The sequence below is a fragment of the Podarcis filfolensis genome (assembly GCF_964270895.1).
Source record: "Podarcis filfolensis genome assembly, chromosome: 6".
NCBI lineage: Eukaryota > Metazoa > Chordata > Lepidosauria > Squamata > Lacertidae > Podarcis > Podarcis filfolensis.
This window is the reverse complement of record NC_139609.1, coordinates 53,475,261-53,496,417: the sequence shown is the minus strand read 5'-3', so window position 1 is coordinate 53,496,417 and position 21,157 is coordinate 53,475,261. Positions and strand designations below refer to the sequence as shown.

Sequence of the window (21,157 nt, the reverse complement as noted above, 5' to 3'; positions counted from 1 at the left end):
TGCCATTTGCATCTATGATTGGCCATCGATAGGATGGGAGGGTGAGCATATAAATTGCAGGGGCTGCTGAAGGAATGCAAGGTGTCTCTAAGAACAGAAGTCTCAGATGGACTGATTTATTGTACTCCTCCTAGGGAATCTCTTTTGGAGGGGGGTTGGGCATCAGTTGGGCTGAAGAGTTGTTTTCAAGTGGTACACTTCCCTCACTCCGCTACCATTCACTTCTGTGGGAGAAAAATAAAGGGGTGTACTTGGGGACACTGTTGAGGAGGGAGCAAAGTCCCCTGTCCTTGCTGACCCGGTGTCTGGAACTGGGGCAGGTCCCCTCCTCCCCTGCTGTGGCAGGTATGACAACTTTGTCTATAAAATTCAGTGGGAAAACATTCACCAGCCACCCCCACCATTCAGCTTAGACACTGAGGTCCAGCTCTGAGGGCCTTCTGGTGGTTCCCTCACAGTGAGAAGTGAGGTTACCGGGAATCAGGCAGAGGGCCTTCTCAGTAGTGGCACCCGCCCTGTGAACACCCTCTCATCAGATGTCAAGGAGATAAGTAACTATACAACCTTTAAAAGGCATCTGAAGGCAGCCCTGTATAGGGACGTTTTTAATGTTTAATGTTTTATTATGTTTTTGTATATGCTGGAAGCAGCCCAGAGTGGCTAGAGCAACCCAGCCAGATAGTAGGGATACAATTATTATTATTATTATTATTATTATTATTATTATTATTATTATTATTATCATTATTATTCAGCTCCCTTTGCATAGCTCAGCACAGGCTTCCATGTCCTCCTGCACTGATATCGGAGAACCCGGGGGGGACCTGCTTGCTGCACCTTCTCGGACGGTGTGTCACAGATGTCCTGGTGGAATCTGATGACATCACAAACCATGCCGAGAGCAATCTAGTATTTCCATTGGAGGGCCTGCTTGAGGTCAGCGCCCAGGGCTCTATCTACATCCCTGGGAGTTCGAGGAGAGGAGATGAAGTATTTTGAGCTGGTGACAACAAAAAACGTGGTATCTGCGGCAACAGGAGCTGGAGCTATCTTCCTAATGGCCAAGACCATCATGGCAGGGATCAAGAGCCCTCCCTACAACCCAGAGCCACTGACCTTAGCCAGTGAGTCATGTAATGCTCCCAGCATGGCAATTTTCACAGGCCCTGGTTTAACTCTCAACAGCCATCTGTCTATCTATCACATTTATATCCCAGCTCTTCTTGGAGTTCCAAGTAGCGTACATGATTCTCTCCCCCACCCCCCGCCCACCCCATTTTTAATCCCTACAACAACCCTATGAGATAGGTTAGGATGAGAGGCAGTGACTGGCCCAAATTCACCCAGTGAACTTCATGGCTGAGTAGGGATTCAAACTCTGGTTTCCCAGGTCCTAGTCCAATGCTCTAACCACTACACCACACTGGCTCTCCAAGCAAACAGTATGGAGGGAATTGGTCTTTTGGATAGGCTCCCGCTGAATATGTGAGAATGGTATAGACATTTGCTGAAACAAATGCCGTATGCACTATTGCATGGTGCCACGTTCTGCTAATCAGCCATAAAACAGGCTCTCAGATATCTACCAATAGCCAATGGAGTTCAGGCAGGAAGGCCACACCCAAGGCCTTTCCCCCAGCCAGACTGGGCAGAGTTTTTTAAATTTAAATCTCATACATGATCTCTGAAAGCGTGCAGCAAAGGAATATATTTGCTCTCAAATTTGCATCTCTGATTTAGAAATACTTGTCGAGTTGCTTCTTTTGGGTCTGTGTTGTCTTCTAATACCCACCTTGCAAGTGCCGGTTGTAGACGTCTTAGCTTTGTGCATCTCTCTGGGCTGAAGCAATCTGCTTAATGAAATGTGAACTGCCATGAATTAAATATCAGGTCCCTCTAACTGGCTGCGCTCCTTGCAATAGCATCCTCCTCCTCCTGAGAAGGACAGATCCTCCTCCTGAGAGAGGACTTTGCTGAAATAGGAGATAGCATAAACATATGACCTTTGAAGAAGACAACACACTGTCAGAAGCTGCCATATACTGAGAGTATTTGGTCTATTTAGCTCAGAGTTGTCCATAATGTTGTCCATAATGTTGTCCATAATGTTGGGCAGCGGCCATCCAGCATTTCAAACATGGGTTTTCCCGACCCCTACCTGGACATATCAAGGGTTGAACCTGGGATCTGCCTACCAGAAAAGCAGATACTCTCCCACTGAGCTCTAATGCTTTCCATGTCGAAACACGTTATTCCATTTAGTACGACATGCTCCATTCAGCTCACCTATCACTGCTCTTTTTGCCTCCTTGCCCCCCTCGGGATCTCTTGCCTTCCTTCCTTTCCTGTGTTTAGAACTCGCCATAGAGCACCAGAGTCAAACTGTGCTGGACTCTGGAGAACTCAGGGGACTCCTGAACACCCTCAATCCAAAGCTAGATGACTACTCCAGGAATATGCTACTCCATGGCATCACCCGGTGTGTTTATCTGCTGGACAATGAGGTGAGGCTCCAGAACTGCATGATGTAAAGTACAGTGGTGGAAGAGCAAGTCCAAGGAAATCAAGTGTGCGTTGGCCAGCCAGGTTTCACCCAAGTAACCAAGTTCAGGACAGAGGCACTTTTAAGGTAGCACAACCGGTTGGGCTGCACTGGGTGCCAGGGGGCACCACAGCAATGCTGTAGAACAGAGTGGGAGAGGTGAGGGGGCACCAAATTTTAGCATCACACATGGCACTGCTGAAATTTGAGAGCCCAAAGTCCGCCACTGTTCATGACCAAAGCTACACCTGATGATGGCAACCTGTGCATCTAAAAATGGGTCTTTGATTTAAACTCTCCTCCTGTCCTCCACTGCCCCCTCCACTGGCAATCCTTCCCACCAGCCACTTATCTCCCAGCAGGGCTCTGATACTGGAGTCTGGTTTAAGGCAAAAAGAGCTGTGTGTGAGAGAGAGGATAGTGGATTACAAGGGGAGAAATGGTGATTGGGGGAGAGTTTTACACACACACACCTATTTTTTGACTGATTGGGGCAAAGCCATATTTAAAGTGGGCTATTTTGGCCAACAGTCTTGCGTTCTGGCTAGTTGCTGCAAAGTGAGAGGCAAATCCCTCAGAAGAATGCACATTTTTGGAGGACTCAGAATGTAAAAGGGAATGTAAAAGGGATGTCTCAGTTGTTTCACCAACCCTATGAAACTCCCTGCCTCAAGAAATCCACCTGGCTCCTTTGGCCACTACCTAGAATTTTGGTGGGCCTTTGGTGTGAATGTGAGTTAATTTTGCTGGCTCGCTTCTTTTTTGTTTTGGTTCTTTTCCTTTCCTCCCCCCATATATTCCTTTTCTTTTGTTAATTTTATCTGCCACTTGTTTGCTTGGATTTTGCTGTTTCTTGCGATGGTCTTTTTAATTATCTCCCGTTAGCTGCCTTGAGTGGTTTTGGTCTGGAGCTACAAAGGTGGAATATAAGTGCTATGAATGAATGAATGGTTTTGTCCAAGCGAGATGAGCGTCGCAACCCCAGAGTCGGTCACAACTGGACCTAATGGTCAGGGGTCCCTTTACCTTTACCTTTATGAACCTGTGTGGATCCTGAGACCATCACATGAGGCCCTTCTCTGTGTGGCCCTCTGAGGACAGTTAAGAGGGTGGCAATGAGAGATGGGCCTTCTCCATAGTAGCCCCCAATAGAGCCTCTCCAAGAAGGCCTGCCTGGAACTAACCTTCTCATTTTTCAGTAGCAAATGTGCTTTTGTTTTCCTGAGTGTTATTGTGTTATTGTATTGTTAAATATGTTTTCAATTCATATGTGATTTTATTAGGGTATTTTTTGACCTAGGATGCAAATTGCGTAGCACAGGCTTCCTCAACCTCAGCCCTCCACTTGTTTTTGGCCTACAACTCCCATGATCCCTAGCTAGCAGGACCAGTGGTCAGGGGTGATGGGAATTGTAGTCTCAAAACATCTGGAGGGCCAAGGTTGAGGAAGCCTGGCTTAGAACTTTTATTTAGTGGGAAGCAACAAATAAATGTAATAAACCTAACCTAACATCCCTCTGACTTTGCATGCTCTATTTTTCCAGGCTTCTGCCTGTACGTATGAGGATATCAAACTGGTGGCCTCCTTCCTGGATGATCCAGACATTGGCATCAAGATTCAGACTCTGCATGCCCTCAAGGCCTTCACTGGCATTTGGAAGTTTAGAATTAGGATTCAGGTGATTGTTTGTACCCCTCAGTGCTTTTTCGTATCAGGCTACATGCAATGGATCTCGACTGATTCCCACAAGAAGGCTTGCCATTTGACATCATTTGGTGTCTCATCATTCTATGGCTTGTGGTTTGAACAAGTGAACGGACTTTTTTGAGAAGCTATGAAAGGATCTAAAGTAATGGAAAGTCCTATGAAAACTCTGCTCATGGCGTTAGATCTATGATAGTACTTGAGCTATGAACAGCACATTTGACTGTTGTTAGCTGTGGCCATCTGATCTGTTAAGTATGTTTCCTACCATATCATTCCGTAAGAAGAAGAAAATGGGTGGTCTTCTTGCTTCAGCGTACAACTGCAAGGAAGAGGCATTTACGTATCACCAGAGGGGACAATTCAGTCACACAAAGTAACCCACAGTGACCATAAAACACTATGTTTTCTGCAGGAGTTTTTCCCCAAGGTTCTCGAAATGGTCGCCAGCATCTGGGACCACGACTTACATGCTGCTGGACTGAGGCTGCTGAATGGGCTCCCATTGTCAGATCACACATTTCCACTGGTGAAGAAGCTTATGCCGGCCTTCATGGAAATTCTGCAGATGGGAAACACTTTGTGTCAGGTACCAAGGCTTATCCCTTGTACCCAACTCCTAAATCAGGGATGGAGAACTGCTGATGTTGTGGGACTCCCAACAGCCCCAGCCACCATGCCCAATCATCAAGGGGTGATGGAAGTTGTAGCTCAAAAAACATCTGGACGGCCACAGGTCCCTCACCCCTGTCCTAAATCCTGTGAGGGCATTAAGTGGAAGCCATAAAACAAGAGTGAGACACCTCACCTGTAATACTTGCAACTGTCTTTTTCAGGTGCAGGTTCTAAAATTCCTTGGCACGCTAGCCCAAAAGGAAGCTCTGTTATTTGACATCATGAACTGCCAGGTAAGGATTTCAGTCCTGTCTTTGTTGGGAAACCTGGGAGAGGAAAGAAGCAAAAGGTGCCAGAAGGCAGAAGAAGAAGAAGAAGAGTTTGGATTTGATATCCCGCTTTATCACTACCCTAGGGAGTCTCAAAGCAGCTAACATTCTCCTTTCCCTTCCTCCCCCACAACAAACACTCTGTGAGGTGAGTGGGGCTGAGAGACTTCAGAGAAGTGTGACTAGCCCAAGGTCACCCAGCAGCTGCATGTGGAGGAGCGGAGACACGAACCCAGTTCCCCAGATTACGAGTCCACCTCTCTTAACCACTACACCACTGGCAGCAATTCGCCTTCCATGTCTGCTGCAGCTTAATGCAGCAGCATTAACAGGGCAGAGAAAAGTGCATTGTCTTCCTGCTGCCTGGGATGACTTCCTAGTAGAACAGGGATACAGTCATTTTTAGCCTGAGGGCTGCCTTCCTTTCTGGGCAACCTTCTGAGAACCACATACCAGCAGTGAGTGGGGTTGGTGGCAAAAATGGGCAGAATGTGGCTGGGGAGGGTGCGGCCCAGGGGGAGTTCAAAGGGCCAGATAGAAAGATCAGGAGGGTGGCGTTTGGTTTCCGCCTGAAGAATCTGGAGTTAGTCATCCAGATGGGTAGGACCTGCAGGCCCAAGCCTTGTCCTTTAAAACAAAATCAACCTGGTCTGCTTCTTTTTAAAGGTCCATCCAGATTTCCTCCACCTCTTCCAACCTTCACGACCTGGAAACCTTCTCTTTGAGCTGCTGGTATTTGTGGAACGGCTTTGTGAGGGTCGCCTGACTCCCCAGTACCAGTCAGTGAGCTGGCAGTACAATGAGTCGTCCCTTCATGAGGTCCTTTTTGGGGACGATTCCCGCCTAGCTGACCGGCTCCTCTCACTCATCATTCACCCCGAGGAAGAGGTGCAGATCCAGGCCTGCAGGGTCATCCTGAAGCTCCAGCTCAACGAGGAAGGGGAGATGGCTTTCCTCCACAACTATGATTCTACCTTCTTTTCTGACTCCAAAATTGGCAGCTCACTCATTAAATCGGGCTGTTAAGCCCTTGTAGGATTTAAGAGATAATTAAATTATTTTAAACAGAAACCACGGAGCGAAAGTAATGGTTTGGGGGAGAACTGATGTGGTGAGGTGTGACCTGCCTAAGCCGTTCTTAGAGAAGCAGTTGTGAGGTTAAGTCTGTGGCAGACTACTGTTGTGCTCCTAAGAAAAAAGAAGAGCAATCTTAGTCTTGTTGCACCACCACAAGGTTGGAGTAACTTATCGACAGTATCTAGCAAAGCCCAGCACAAATTTGAGGAGCAAGTAACATGGAATGGAGCAACAGCCACACACCCCAGTGCCCATGGCAACACTACTGGCGCCCACCAATCATGGGCTGACATCATCTCAGCCAGCCATACAAGGAGCCAGTCGTCATTGAGTTCTGGAAATGGTATTGTGCTGATGTTAGGAGTAGGGTTGATAGTACAGGAGCTGTCATCTGTCTACTCATTCATCATTCCCACGTCTTTCCTCCTTTTTGGTCATTCCACCAGCAGCGTTGTCCTGGCAGTGCAGTGTTGCATGGAGTTCCACTGGCATATCCACAAAGTTGTGCTGGCGTATGTTCACTGGTTGAGTTGTATCCGGCATTTTTCCACTCCCACCTTATACCTTTTGGCTTCCCAGACAGTATAGGCCTAAATACAGGCTTGTACCCTTAAATGGCTTATTATAGTCTGATTTTTCATAGGCAACAGATGCACCAAGTGGACTGAGAAGGTGGTAAGTGGGGGAAGGGACAATGGAGGATAAATCAAATTAACAAGGCGCGAACTTGTTGACTTTCTCTCTTGCTTCCTGCATGACTTCAAGACATCAAATCACAAATAAAATACTTAACACCCAATTACCAAATGTGCCCTACGAAGCAATCAGGCTCCATTCTTCACTTCTGTCACAATATTTTGGATGTTCGTGAAACTTGATTATTAGCCACTGCTCTACAAACACAGAATCAATCAATACAAACTTCAGATTCTTCCATCTAAACTCTTGTTTTGTACATGGATGGATGGAATGGCACCCAGTCCCTACAGCAGACTATGGTCTGTGCCAGCCAAGTACTGAGCATGGAGTGAGGAAGATTGCTCCTTCATGGGAGCTACCAGAATATGAGCTGGCTAAGTGATCAAACTCTTCATTCTGTTGGGACCAAACCAAAGAGAAATATTGCTATTATCACTTGATCTCTCTGATTATGCATCCAGGATTCAATAAAGCCTTGATGAATGGCTTCCATTGGTCCACATGTTTCTTTGGGGTTGTGCTGCCTTGTTAAAACCAACTAGTCACAAAGGGATGCAAGCCCCAATAATTTATCTGCCACTAGGTAGGGTAGCTGGGGAAAGGAGAGATGTCCCTCCTTAAAGGAGCTATGTCAAGAAACATGAGTCACTTCCCTCCCAGCAAGAGGAGTTTCTACCATGGAGAATCCAGAATGCCCTCCAAGAACCAGAGGAGAAACACATCTGTCCAAAGTCCTTCCCATATGAGCAGACCCAATGACAAAAGCCGCTGCTGAACTAATATAATTCTATCCCATAAAGTGGCCTGTTCCCAGTTCTGTAAACCAATTCATACAATCCAGTTTGACACACTGATTATGTGTTATGTGGATTCACACAGCATTTGCAACGGGCAGAAAATCACCATGAGATTGCTGCAGCATATACTCAATTTGTATCCCACTCCACAAGCATTGGAAGTATGGCTGTAAAAAGATTTGTTGTGGATAACATTACACAGGCTGCTTACCCGTAAGTTCAATTTACCACAGTAGCCTGAGAGCTCTTCCTTGCAAGCCTAAAATCATGAAAGTTTGAGACTGGCAGGGCTGGAGTGGGGACAAACTACACATGTGACAGATAAAAACATCACCTTTTAGGTATTTTCCAGGCTTATGTGTTTAGTGTCCTTGCATTTTAAACCTTCCCATTTCCCGATACTACTACCAAATTTTTGCCCAATTTTGATATTTATGCTGGATTAGTGCTGATCCTTGTGGCTTTTGGTAAAGATTTCAAATCCTGTTTTGAGATTTTTGTGCTGTTTTACAGATGTGTGTTTGACATATCATTTTGGGAAGTTTTTTCTTGAAAATGGTCCACATTTTCCTTAAAGAAATGAATCTGTCAACTTTTCAACATTCTACGAAATCTGACACTTAAATATAATTGAGGAAAAGCTTTGGGAGCACACAGGTTTCCAAGAAAGGAGGTACTGTATATGAAAACTGCTGAATGCTTGGGACTTAGGAAAATTCACATTACATTTCAATGTCCAGATGTCAGGTCAAGGATCTCCCAAGACAATTCAGTTAGTTATTTTACATTAGAACATTTATTTCTCAGAGAGAAAATATAGCTTCAGACAGTCAGATTATAGTAGGTAAAATTAGCATTTTTTTCTTTACAAGCATAGAATTTTATTACCTCTTTTATACCATCTGATATAAACATTTCTAGAAAGCAAATAAACTCACTTTCTATAATAAATAGAGCCATCTGTGCTTTACAGCAGACTGACAAGTCACGTTTAGGTCCCATAGCAACAGCAGGATATTAGCCAATTCAAATCCTTAAAATGTAATTTTTTAAAAATGAAAAAAGTAAAATGCAAGATCTTAAAACAGTTATACATAAGTCACAAGTCCACAGCTGAGCTACAACCTGGGAAAAGTGTATGTTGCTTTAAATTAATTACACTGTGTGCATACAAAAGACCCAGCAATACAACCGAGGACTTCAAGAATGGTAACAATCGGCCTGAATAATTTAGAATAGTATTTTACAACTATGTACAGAAGTTCCTTCCACAGCCACACTCTTTAGGCATTATCAACTTTTTTTAAAAAAAAAATCCTATTCTTATTCTTAATATGTTACAGATATTTTCCATAAAGTGTGGTTTTATGTCCCCAATATATAAGATGTGGTACTTTTAAAAAAAGTAGACCACATAGAAATGGCAGTGATTTCCCCCTTATTATTAACATTTTGTTCCACAATCTCTTTAGTATGAAGAAAAATTAAAATAATAAAAAATACTGAGTTAAAAAGAAAAGAAACAATTATATTTTAAAATTACAATCTTGCTTTGCACCTTTGGTTTGTAACGCTTAAAAAGACATAGAGAAATCTAGACAAATCAGAATTCAAATGTGAAATGCTTTGTCAACTTGCAAACTTCAGCTTTCCCTGTTTTTCCAGCGCATGCAAGTTAAAAGCTAGGATTCTCGGAGGAGTTGCACACTTGACTTTAACGGATTCCAGTAACGAAGGTTCATAGAGAAAGAAATATATTTGGGGGAAGCTAAGGGTGAAACTGCAATGTGTTCTGGTGAGCAAGAAAACAGACACTGTTCCAAATTCAACCCAAAACAAGATGGGAATTTTGAGGGCAAAGGGGAACTGCAGTTTGTTTGTTTGTTTGTTTTTAAATAATTTTTATTAACTGGCCAATCACATCAAATTAAATCACATCACATAAATTCCAAATTACAAAGCCAAATTCTTGATGTATCTTTACTCCCCTTTTTCCTTGAAGCATGTGCAATTTATCTCATCCAAATTGTTTCTTTTGAAGACGCTTGCAACTAGCGGCGCGAATCAGGGACGGCGTCCAGGAGTGCCGGAATCCCACAGGAGGGCTTTGTGCCTAGTGCCCCGACCCCCACAAATTTGGGGGTGGTATAGGGCACAGCAGGCAAGGGCCGTCCTCCCCACAATCCTGGGGGGGTTAAGGAGGCTAATTACCCCCATCATAGCCTCCAAATTACCTCGTGTGGGTCGGAGAGATGTTATTGTCAGCCATCTTCCGATGCGCCACCTAGTGGCCCCCCCTGCAGTTTGACACTAATGCCCTGACCCAAAGCTCCACACGGCAATACACACATGGCACTCTATGCAAGCAGGTACTGCACCATTTAAAGGGGGAGAAATCTCTGCACATGCCACGAGGTGAACAATGGCCACATGGAAACCTGTTTCTGCATACAGCCAGCCTCCTCTATAGACATCCAGCAATCATGCAGCTTTATGGGTCAGGGTGATGATGTACAGAAGCGAATGAGGCAGCTCTTACTCGGACAGAACTTCTGTAAGCAGCACCCCTAAAATGGAGCTATGTGCTAGAAGTTTTTAAAACCAACAAGGTTCTGTTTTTGTCGTGTCCTATCCTAGTAAATCTTAGTACTTAACAGCATTGCTCCAGCGGACTAGGTGCTTCCCAAAAGAAGATTTAAAATACTGTTCTGCCCAGTTTCAAACATGTTATTAACCTGAAGTTGAAATGTAAAAACTACTTCATAAATGTAATCACACAAAACATTTCACAAGTGATTTCATCTTCATATTTAAAGCTCTGTGCATTTAAATGTGCATGAGGGAGGAGGGAAAACCCACCAAAATATTATCTCTATCCTTCCTGTCAGTAAGATCTAACATAAAAACCTATTTAAACCTAGGCATGAGGTTTCTAGACTAGCCTTTAAATGTATAAATGCAGTGGGGCAAACCAGTGCTTTTTAAAATAACATGAAAAAGTATGTTGAATATTAAATTTGGCACACAAGAGTCATCTAAAGGATAAAGGATTATTTATAGCAGTGGCAGGCTCCAGGTGATTCTTCGTTAGCTGAACTCGGGACTAGCTGAAGAATGAAACACAAGAGACTCGTGAGACTTGCATTCCAATCGCCAAATGAGTTCAGCTTCTCCCTTGCCCTATAACCAAGGCCACGGCAGGACATTGCAGCTGCTCCTGACATCCTCTTCCTAGTCAGACTATTACATCACTTCATTTCCTGCTGGCTCTTCATTGAGACAGACTCAGAAAGAATCCAGACAGGCTTTATGGCACATATCAGATACTTTACAGCTGCTTTCCCTACTACTAGGAATAGTGCATCTCTGTTACGAACGCAAACAGACATAGCATTCACACCGTCCTCCAAGCAGGGAGAATCCCCTACTGATCAGTGACCCGAGACCCACTGTGCCTATAGATGCAGGCATTATTTCCAGAAAGAGCAGGAAGGGCAGAGCAGGCTCTTTCAGTCCCTACAGATAATTTGGTGTGACAAAAGGGTGGTCTCCCCGAACTCGACTCATATGGATCATGGCCCGGTCATATGCCACCTGGACAGACTTGCGGATGCTGGTTTTTCGTCCCTCCATCATCTTTAGTTTATCCACTGTGTCATCTACTCCAAGAGGAATAACTTTTTCCTGTGGAAGCCACTGCCTGCAGTTCAAGAGCACATAAAGAGGCAAAAATTATGGATGAGAATGCATAAGAAAACACAAGGAAATCTATTTCCAATGATCCTGAGCCTTAGCTTTCTCCCAGACTGCAAAGATTTATTTCCAAATTTACAGACATGTTTGTTGCTATTCATTTTAACTGGAAACAAAACCCTCAAGGAATGTCAATTAAGTCTGATGAATAATATTGTGACATGTACACCCTCCAAAAGAAGGAAGTTGTGTAACGACTCTGCTTGGTGCCAAAAGGGGAAGGAAGAAATGGCAGGTCTTCCCTCCTACCTTCTGGGTGCTTAAACTTTAAGCTGCAAATTCATCAGTATAACTTCTTGATACTCTGCAGTCAAAAAAATGTTCTTTCCTTAACCTGTTTACATTTACTCACCATGTCCTCTTGTTGTCAAAGAAAAGGACAAGGAAAAGCTTTTCTCCAACTTCTGCTTGCCTCTGCTCTCCTAACTTCAATACCTCCAGAGGAGGGACGGGAATTGGGACTCCATTGTGAAGGAGGCCCTCGCGAGGCATGTCAGGGTCAATTATCTAAAAACACAAGGCAAAATACGCAGGTTATATTATGGAAACTCATCACCGATCTTAGAAATTCTGCCTGAAGATAAAAGCCCTGTTCTGTAGCACCCAAGGAAACCAGGGAGAGGATGAGTGGGTAGCGAAGAAATCTCATCTATGGTAGTAGAATGTGAATTCTTGATTGCAATCAAGAATTCACAACCATCTAAGCATTTAGGTGGAAGAAGCATGGATCCAAGAAAATTGTGAAGAAGAAGTTAGCAAGGGCAAAGAATTATGTGCAGCAGGGCAGAGCCTAGAGGTAATAAGGCTGGAAGCTGTTTTAGCTAAAAAGTTCAGAAATCACAGCTTATTTTCACTCTGTATTTAAACTGGTCAGAATTAAGTACTTTAATGCAAAATGAATAACAACCATTCATCTACGCTTTCCAGTCTAGAGAAAACTTAGTAAGCGTTTCTCTGTTATTCTGTACTGAAGAATCCGGTAAGTGAACAAGTAAGCAGAAGCCTGTGTAATTTTTGGCAAATTAAGATTTCAAAATAACATTATTCAAGAGACGGTACACCATCCCTGCTGACCCAATATCCAGCTGTCCCAGTTTACTCTCACTCACACCAGTTTCATTATGGTACAAGTCTATTGATTCAAGCTGGCTATCAGTTAATTTGCTTTTATTGGCTGATAATTAGACTCAACATTGTTGACATTTGAGCATAGGTGGGGGATTCATTGTTGGGAGTTTTCACTTGAGTTTTCTGTTGCATAAATAAATGTTTACAGAATGACTGTGCTGTATGCTATATGTGCTCCTTAACTTTTTGTTTTGATATTTTAAATTATGACTGTTGTAAAGAACAAGCAAGCTACTTGTTATATATTCATACACATGATGCCTATCGCACTTATGTGGGTTGTGTGCCTTACATCTCATTCAACTAACTTGAAACCTAATTTCTGAATGTTTCATTCTAACTGGATTTTGTTATTAGCTTTTAACAGTGGTGGGGACTCTCAGGCCCCAATTAAGTCTGCAAAGCCTCCCCATTTGGCCCACAAGACATTTCAATCAAGCTACACTCAACCTGCCCTGCACCTGACTTCTGCTGTGCAACAGATAAAGACCCGGCTCAGCTGAAAGGGGTTTGTAGACACCCCTGATCAGCTGACTGAAAGCATCTGCAAAGTTGTGTGCACAAAAATAAAATTTTAAAAATTCCAAGACACAACAATATTGTGAGCGCTTTGTAGTGGGCTTTTTTCATTCCTGAGGAGCACTCTGAAAGGTGCTTTGTGAGTTGTGCATTTGCCTACACAGTATGATTTAAAACTGTGAAGGCAAAAGAGAGTCACCTTACATCATAGTGACATCAAGTGATTGGCAGATGGGCTCTCCACCCACCTGTCAAATTTGGCCCACTGGGGGTGAGGGAGATAATGATCTGGCCTGCTAGGAAGATCCAGTTCCCCACCTCTGCTACACACCTGTACCTGGGAATTGGTTAAGAGGAAATCATCCACGGTTTCCTAGCACCGAGATGGCATCTTTCTAGTTAAAATTGTTTATTATATTTTTATCACTGTTTATCCTTCCATGTTTCGAAATGTGGATGTTACTAGGCATATGGCTAAACATATGGTGATAGAAGATTGTTGACTACTACCTATTCTGAGTCATTTATTTGTATATTTATTTTCCACCAAAGCACTGGAAGGCAGCTAACAAAAAGAATATGGAGAATGCATAAAGAACATTAAAAATGATTAGAAGGAACAAAGTAACAATATGGCTAGCCATGAAACAATAGCTCAGAGGCCCCCAAGTTTTCACGATGAAAGCTTCAGTGTTGTGTAGAGTTCTTCCAGAGGACATTTTCTCCTCCCTCCTCAGCTGAAACTACATTTTGAGCTTAGCACTGTATTATAGGCCACCAAGATGTCCTCCATGGAAAGAAGGTAGCATTGAACCAGGTATACATACCAACGCCGGGTAAGAAGGGTAGCCACGACATTTTGCCCATACAAGTTCCAGAGGTTCTAGTTCCGTGTGCTCCTCAAAGGGCATCAGTAGGTTTGTACCTAAGGAATCGCAATATGAACTGCCTTAGAATCATAGTCTACCATGACAATAACATTTTTCCTTGAAAGCAATTGCAGAGCTATAGATGAAGGCTGCTGTTATGAATACAAAGTTGAGGAAACATATCCTGCATCTTAAATATCACTTCTGATAAAGCTTGCAGGTTGAAAAATGAAATCAGGCCAAACATGTTAATTAAAAACGAGCAACTATTTCGCATAAGACAACAATATCTAAGGCAACCTTTGCCAACCTGGTGCCCTCGGGAAGCTTTGGACTGCAACTCCCATCAACCTCTGCTAGCATAGCTGATGGGAGCTGCAGTCCAGAAAACCTGGAAGACGGCAGGTTGGCAAAGACTTATCCTACCATCCTCCTTTTATAAGTAGACAAAATGTTTTGTAAGAATGGATCTGGTAATAGATTGCACACCAGGCAGTGCAATCTTATACTCACATTGACCCAGTACCAAAGGCAAGCTACCATTATGTCAGGAGAATAGCTGCCACATCCAATGTGTGCTCACCTCACAAGGAGGAAAACACACAAGAAAATCCCCAAACAGCGTAAAAACAGACATGCCCACAACATTCTAGAAGCAAGGGGAATACTCACCTAGTGGGGACTGTGCATGCCATGCCACACACATAAAGGAGGAACCAATAAACTTATAACAATGGGAACACAGCCCCTGCATCACAATACACATCATATGCAAGCTGCCACCGTAACACTCCCATGCCATCAATGGCAAAGCCAACAACAATCCCACTGAGGTCAGTGCCCAGTCATCCCCCAGGGCCTGGCAAAGGCTGGAATTCCCTTATGCTCCTCACAATCACTGTTTTATGAACACCACATGCAGCAACATAGTATCCTTCTATACCACTTGGAGGCAATTGTAATTAGGCAATGTATACATTGTTTAGGGGACTGATGAGAGCATACATAGCCTTTCTGGGACAAGGTTCAAGACCCAACCACAGAGAAAAATACAGTTAAAATCTACCATTGACTGTTGCCATACTAAGCTACTTCCACAAAGACTGAATTCTGAAACACGCAAACATATTTTTGTGCCCAGAATAAATTATGGAAATTAAATCTGAATATATATTTTAGGCAACATTGCCAAATTTATTCTATTCCCCAAATTATGAGCTTCCCCCTATCACACACACTTCACTTTGAAGAATTTAGAATGCTAAAACTTGATTGGCACAGGCCATTTAGGAAGTAGGCTTGGAGACTGGACCGTCAGCTGGGGAAGGACTAGGAAGCAGGGAACCATAACAGAAATGCATTGATTTAACACTCTGTGGCCTGAGCCTTCTCCAGATATTGACAACACATTTTCAAGGTTTTCTCTACAGCTATAACATATGGGGGGGGGTTGGGGGGGGATGAAAGCCTCATTATAGAACTTGCCCAAACTCTTTTACCTACATCTTTACAGCGGAACTGATCCTGCCATTTCTTAAGTTATAAAAATGGCAAGCTACAAGACTGGCAACAAATGTAAAGAGCATGCATAGAAACTGATCCTATGCATGCTTACTTGCAAATAAGAGTTCAACAATGTTTATTTTGCTGGTGTTGGAAGGATTGCAACCTTAGTCTCCTTTGGCACAATCCACAGGAAAAAATAACATCCATAACCTAGTTGTACAAATTATAGCTACACGTTGTGCTTAAGAAACACCAACACTGTTTTTCTTACCTGAGCTACTGTATTCCAAGTCTCCATTTACACCATCCAAAAAAGGGACCCGTGCAAGAGCAGGCTTTCCTCGGCTACGTTTGTGCGGAGTCAGACCACTGTGAAAAGAGAGCCAAGTGATAAAACAATGCTTAGCTCCAAAATACACCTTGAGCTTCATGGAGTGAAGGAAGAGGAGTGGATAGAATGCCGTTGTGGGCAATAACATCTGGATCTGATAAGGGACTTCTGCAGCCTTTCTTTTGGTAAATAACCAGAAGTGGGCGGCCAGAGCAGCAATTAAAACCTTACTGTGAAAGGCAGAAATTCATATGAATCATAGATCTGATCAGCTGCTCCTAGGAGAGTTGGATCTGATGCAAAGGACAGGGAAGATGGGAAACAAGCTAATTCAGGCAGGCTGTGCATTGCTGTGGACATTGGAAGCAGGATGTGATAGGGCAGAAGCAAACCAACATTGCAAGAAAGCTGGTTCTCAATCGACTGTTCTGCAGACAAAAGTTCAGCTATAAAGCTAGAGGGAGAATGGTATTGCAGTGATGCTCACTTGGGATAGGCAAACTAATGGCAAGACTGTGCTAAGTATTAAAGGTAAAGATAAAGGGACTCCTGACCATTAGGTCCAGTCGTGACCGACTCTGGGGTTGCGGCGCTCGTCTCACTTTATTGGCCGAGGGAACCAGCATACAGCTTCCGGGTCATGTGGCCAGCATGACTAAGCCACTTCTGGCGAACCAGAGCAGTGCACGGAAATGCCGTTTACCTTCCCGCCAGAGCAGTACCTATTTATCTACTTGCACTTTGACGTGCTTTCAAACTGCTAGGTTGGCAGGAGCAGGGACCGAGCAACGGGAGCTCACCCCGTTGCGGGGATTCGAACCGCCGACCTTCTGATCGGCAAGTCCTAAGCTCTGTGGTTTAACCCACAGCGCCACCCGCATCCCTGTGCTAAGTATTAAGGACTACTTAATTATTATTAAGGGACTGGGGTCTACTCTTGACCCTATAGTCATCTTGGGATCAAAAGGTAGCTTATCTCAGCAATAGACTGGTAACAAAACACAAAATAATGGAAAACACTGATGCTTAAGAATGAAAAAATAATGCAGGCATCGGTGTCACCAATTTACTATATACTGCTTAGAATTATACTGCCTAGAATACAAGGGTTGGAACTTATCACCCCTCAGTTGCCACGTGCTAAACAGCATACATGCAGCTAAATCAAGATTAGAGCCATAATTCCTCTGGAATGCTGATTTTTTTTAATTAAAAAACCTCTGGCCTCTGATATGGATGTAAGAGGCACCTAAAAGTATAAACAGAAAGAAAAGACTGGAAAATTACCAAGAGAATAATGTTTTTTCTGGGTGAAAGTACCTGGAAGAAGACTTACCTGCAGATGTCAGATGAGAGACCACTACCGAGGCCAGAACTGCACTCTGAGTCAGACCCGCTTTCCATATGCTTCCTGAAGCCATTTGTCACTGGTGCTGAGAAGAATGCATGTGAGAACTGAGAAGAATGCATGTGAGTCTAACTGTAAATACAATGCTATTTTAAAAATTCCTTAGACCACAGATGTGGAACGTCCAGCCTGCAGACCTAATTAGGCCCACTACGCCTCCCCATTTGGTCTGTGAGGCCATTTCAGCCAAGTCACATCTATCTGCCCTACATCTGGCATGAGGTATAGGGCAGGTAAAGGCGACGCTTGGGCAAAGCTTTGCAGGTACCCCCAACCAGCTGATTGAGAGTGCCTGCAAAGTCCCTTGCACAGTGCTTCCTAAGCACCAACTATCAGTTGAACAGTTGCTGCTAGGAAAGTGCTGAACCCACTTTTTTACCTGCGTGATTTAACACACAGGTAAAAAAATATCCAACTTGGCCAATTTGCTCCCCATCCCCACTTTAGACACTTATGAAAGAAAACAGACTACATACACCACAATTCTACAATGCAGCTAACAAGACTATTTGAATCATGTCAAAATTTTGTTGGGGAAAAATGCATTTAAGAGTTTAAAGAATGCATTAAATTCTCATTCCCAATGTCTGTGCACAGTTGGAGTCAAGAGGCATCTTGCAACAACTATGTTCAAAGAACTTGTTCAAAGCCAGTTCTCCCCCACCATGTTCTTATGTTCGTAGAACAGTCCTTACCAACTCTTACCCATTTAGCAAGGAAATGTTCCTCATCCACCTCCCTTTAGTCCAGCAACTGCTACCTCCTTAACCCCACTGATAACTGGCAAATTACGGTAAGCACTGCCTTGTCTACAAAGTCAAAATTCAGCCTGAACAAATGTTCACAAGGCACATTTTCCATCTGTATATCTGCCAAGCTTCTCCCCCTACACTCTAAAAACCATTTTCAATTCCAGAGGTCTGCACTTAAATGTATAGCTAGCCTGGATTTGATTCTGCATGTCATCTGCTACATGGTTATGATTATTGATAGGAAGGAAACTTGAGGTTTGGGCATGCTAAGTTTCTCATATAATGAGATGTTCCTGATTAGTGCTTGGGGGGGGGGGGGCGTTTGGCATTAGTACCTTGTGAAAGAAGTACTACCTTTCATGAATTGTCCCTTATGGTCAAGTATGCTAACATTGGGAATGCCCCTCATCCCAGTCATCAGCTCAAGACTTCATAACTAATTCCTTTTTTTCCTCCCCTTTTTAACTGTTTGTTTTAAACACAGACTGGGCTCATATCCACTACACAGCAACCCCCTAGAGACCTCATTACTTTCCTTTGGGGATAATAATAATAATAATAAATTTTATTTATATCCCGCCCTCCCCAGCCGAAGCTGGGCTCAGGGCGGCTAACAACAATAAAACAATACAAAAGTACAACACAAACAACGCTCTAAAATCATTCATTATAAAATTAATGTGTGAATGTGTTTGTTTCTGCTCTTGCATAATCCCAGAAGGTTTGGTCACCCACAGAGGTCTGCTCTCCTTCCTTATTTGATTTTTTTTTAATGCCCTCACTCATGGCAAGAGTGCAATCTGCTTAACAGCCTTTCCATATTCAAGTGACACTGGGTTTAGAAATAAAGAAATTAAAGAGCAGGCCTCAACTCTGGGAGGAGAAAGTACATACATAAAAGTATTATAATATCACAGGAAAAGGAGAGACAAAGAGAAATAATAAGTGATGAAACAAGGGCTGCAAGTGTAGATATCTCTTAATTTTTTGACTTGAGTTTCCACATATTGGTTAAAGAAAAAATCCTTTACTCCACCAATGAAGTTTAACCCAGGCACAGGTAAACTTCACTGTAGCCCCAGACTTAGAGAATATGATATATGAGATTTGGAAGCAGGTGAGAAAGCTGTATAATATTCCATCCATGGGTCCCCTGCTGACTAATGTGCTCTATCAGTTAGAAAGTGGAAAATCAAATTGAAAAAACAACAAGTATTAGAAACATTTGGTAATGAATTTCCTCTAATTTCACCTACATCTCTTTTACCCATCCTGTAGCTCAGTTCACAAGTCACTGAGCTGTCAAACAAGTGTTTAGGATGGGGAGCAATGACTGTTGCATCTTATCAAGCTGTACTAGAATCATAAGCCAACTGAGACACAGCAGTATCCCAACAGAATAGGTTATCACTTTCATAACTGGTAACACACAAGTTAAGCGATACCACACAAAGCTGCTGCATAGCACAGAATAAAGTAGAGAGGGGAGCTACTGGGGACAACTCACCTTCACAGCCCATCTTAAAGGCATTTTAGCCAACAAAGAATCAACTATTATCAGGGTAACCTAGGCCTTAATACTGCTGTACAATTTGGTCCCTGGGTGCACGTTACACCTGTATTCCATAGCATGCACTGGGTCCCAATACAATTCAGAGACTTCAAGGTGCTACACTTGACCTATAAAGGCACCTGAGGAATCAAAGAGACAGTCTTATTTCTTCTACCCCATCACCAGCTCTGTAATAAACTAAGGAGCACCCTTGTTTCCTCTGTGTGCAAACTGCATACAATAAGGGCACAAAGTTTTATCAGTGGTGGCTCCAAACTTATGAACTTGTCTGCCCCTATGGATGTGCTAAGGCTCAGCATGAGACTCTTCCAGAAGTGTTAAGGCCTGTGGAGATGTTTTTATTAGGATTTGCATTTAGACTTCATGCTTTTATTTTTAAAATAGGAACCCACTATCAGTCTTTGTTCTATAAAGTTAAATAAATGAAAGCATACAAACCATAAAATAGAGAAGTGCAAGCTAGAATGTATTCCTAAGTTTGGGTTGTATCTAAGTGGGAGATTCCACCTACTACTCTAACATCAGTAACTGCTAGCTAAAAAGGTGTTGCATACCTCTGACAGGTACTACTACACTTGCTCAGTATAAGATTGCACGGCACTATTTTACCAAACACTTCCTTGATTCTCTGTGCCCCTTTCAAAAATACATCACAGGATCACTATGAGCACATGCACAAATACTGCTTTAGAAATAGTTACTCATTCAACTTTTTGAGAATGGCTCAAAAATCCCATCAGATTGCTCTAAAGAGCTTCAGAACTGGTCCCTGTTTTTAATGACTAAGAAAAGATATGTGCTAGTTGCTTACTCTGAAAGAAGAAAGCAGAAGTGAGCACACTTGCTTTGTCTTTACGTATTTTTAAACTTATTCTATTGCCTTTAATTACATGCTATGGTATTTTTATTATTTCTGTTAGCTGCCTTGAGCAACATTTGATGGAAAGATGGGACATAATTTTGATAAATAAATCAACATAACAGTATGCTTTTCAATAGCATCAGATCATGCATTCACTTGTGAGTAATCGTGTGCATATTATTCCAATGATGTGTAAGCATGTGCAAAACAGCCTGAGCTCAGGGACACATTCAGATCAATACTATGACCCTGCTGCTTGCCTTTATAAAAAGTCTCCCTAACACTGTCTGCTTCCTTCCAGATCCTCCAGACCTATAAGTCACCACAGAACCATTACTATCCCTCTGCATATCCATTTGTCCAATTCTGGCACATGACTGCACAGGATCCAGGAACAAGAAACAGTGGAGAAGAATATGGTGTAAGCTTTTCACATCACTTGATTTCACTGAAAAATTCTCAATAGTGTTAAGGTTCACTACACTATAAAAAAATAGTTCACACATGCATACATTAAAAACGGAGAGAGATGTGTATCTGATTCAGCTGAAGGTTGAAAAAGGTGCAAAGAAAAAGAGAGAGACCTACTCTTCCCCTGCAACTCAAACAATCAGGTATTACACTTCTCCCAAAAGCAACCTAGCATGGTAAAGGCATCAGGGAAGAAAACTCCCAAATTAGTCACAGATTTA

General features: G+C 42.9%; 2 protein-coding genes across 6 annotated transcripts in view; one reads left to right on the top strand and one right to left on the bottom strand.

The window, feature by feature from the left end:
* The first annotated feature begins 910 nt into the window (after positions 1–910).
* Positions 911–6,262, top strand: LOC310764312 (armadillo repeat-containing protein 12-like). 2 transcript variants are annotated; one of them, XM_083617925.1, is made up of 6 exons: positions 913–1,124; positions 2,356–2,504; positions 4,087–4,221; positions 4,663–4,836; positions 5,084–5,155; positions 5,858–6,262. In XM_083617925.1, exons 1-6 carry the CDS (start codon positions 986–988, stop codon positions 6,215–6,217), a joined length of 1,029 nt encoding a protein of 342 aa, XP_083474051.1. In that variant the 5' UTR covers positions 913–985; the 3' UTR covers positions 6,218–6,262. The 2 variants fall into 2 exon arrangements, with proteins under 2 accessions (XP_083474052.1, XP_083474051.1); XM_083617926.1 differs by lacking the exon at positions 4,087–4,221 and having other exon boundaries at positions 911–1,124.
* Positions 6,263–10,388: 4,126 nt separating this feature from the next.
* BRPF3 (bromodomain and PHD finger containing 3) overlaps positions 10,389–21,157 on the bottom strand; it is a 34,677-nt gene continuing 23,908 nt past the window's right edge. For all 4 annotated transcript variants that reach the window (XM_083617908.1, XM_083617910.1, XM_083617911.1 and 1 more), the window contains 5 exons: positions 17,207–17,303; positions 15,811–15,908; positions 13,992–14,089; positions 11,870–12,024; positions 10,389–11,464 (listed from right to left, as the gene is read on the bottom strand). In XM_083617908.1, the coding sequence (XP_083474034.1) occupies positions 11,281–11,464; positions 11,870–12,024; positions 13,992–14,089; positions 15,811–15,908; positions 17,207–17,303 (632 nt within the window). In that variant the 3' untranslated portion in view covers positions 10,389–11,280. The remainder of the gene's footprint in view (positions 11,465–11,869; positions 12,025–13,991; positions 14,090–15,810; positions 15,909–17,206; positions 17,304–21,157) is intronic.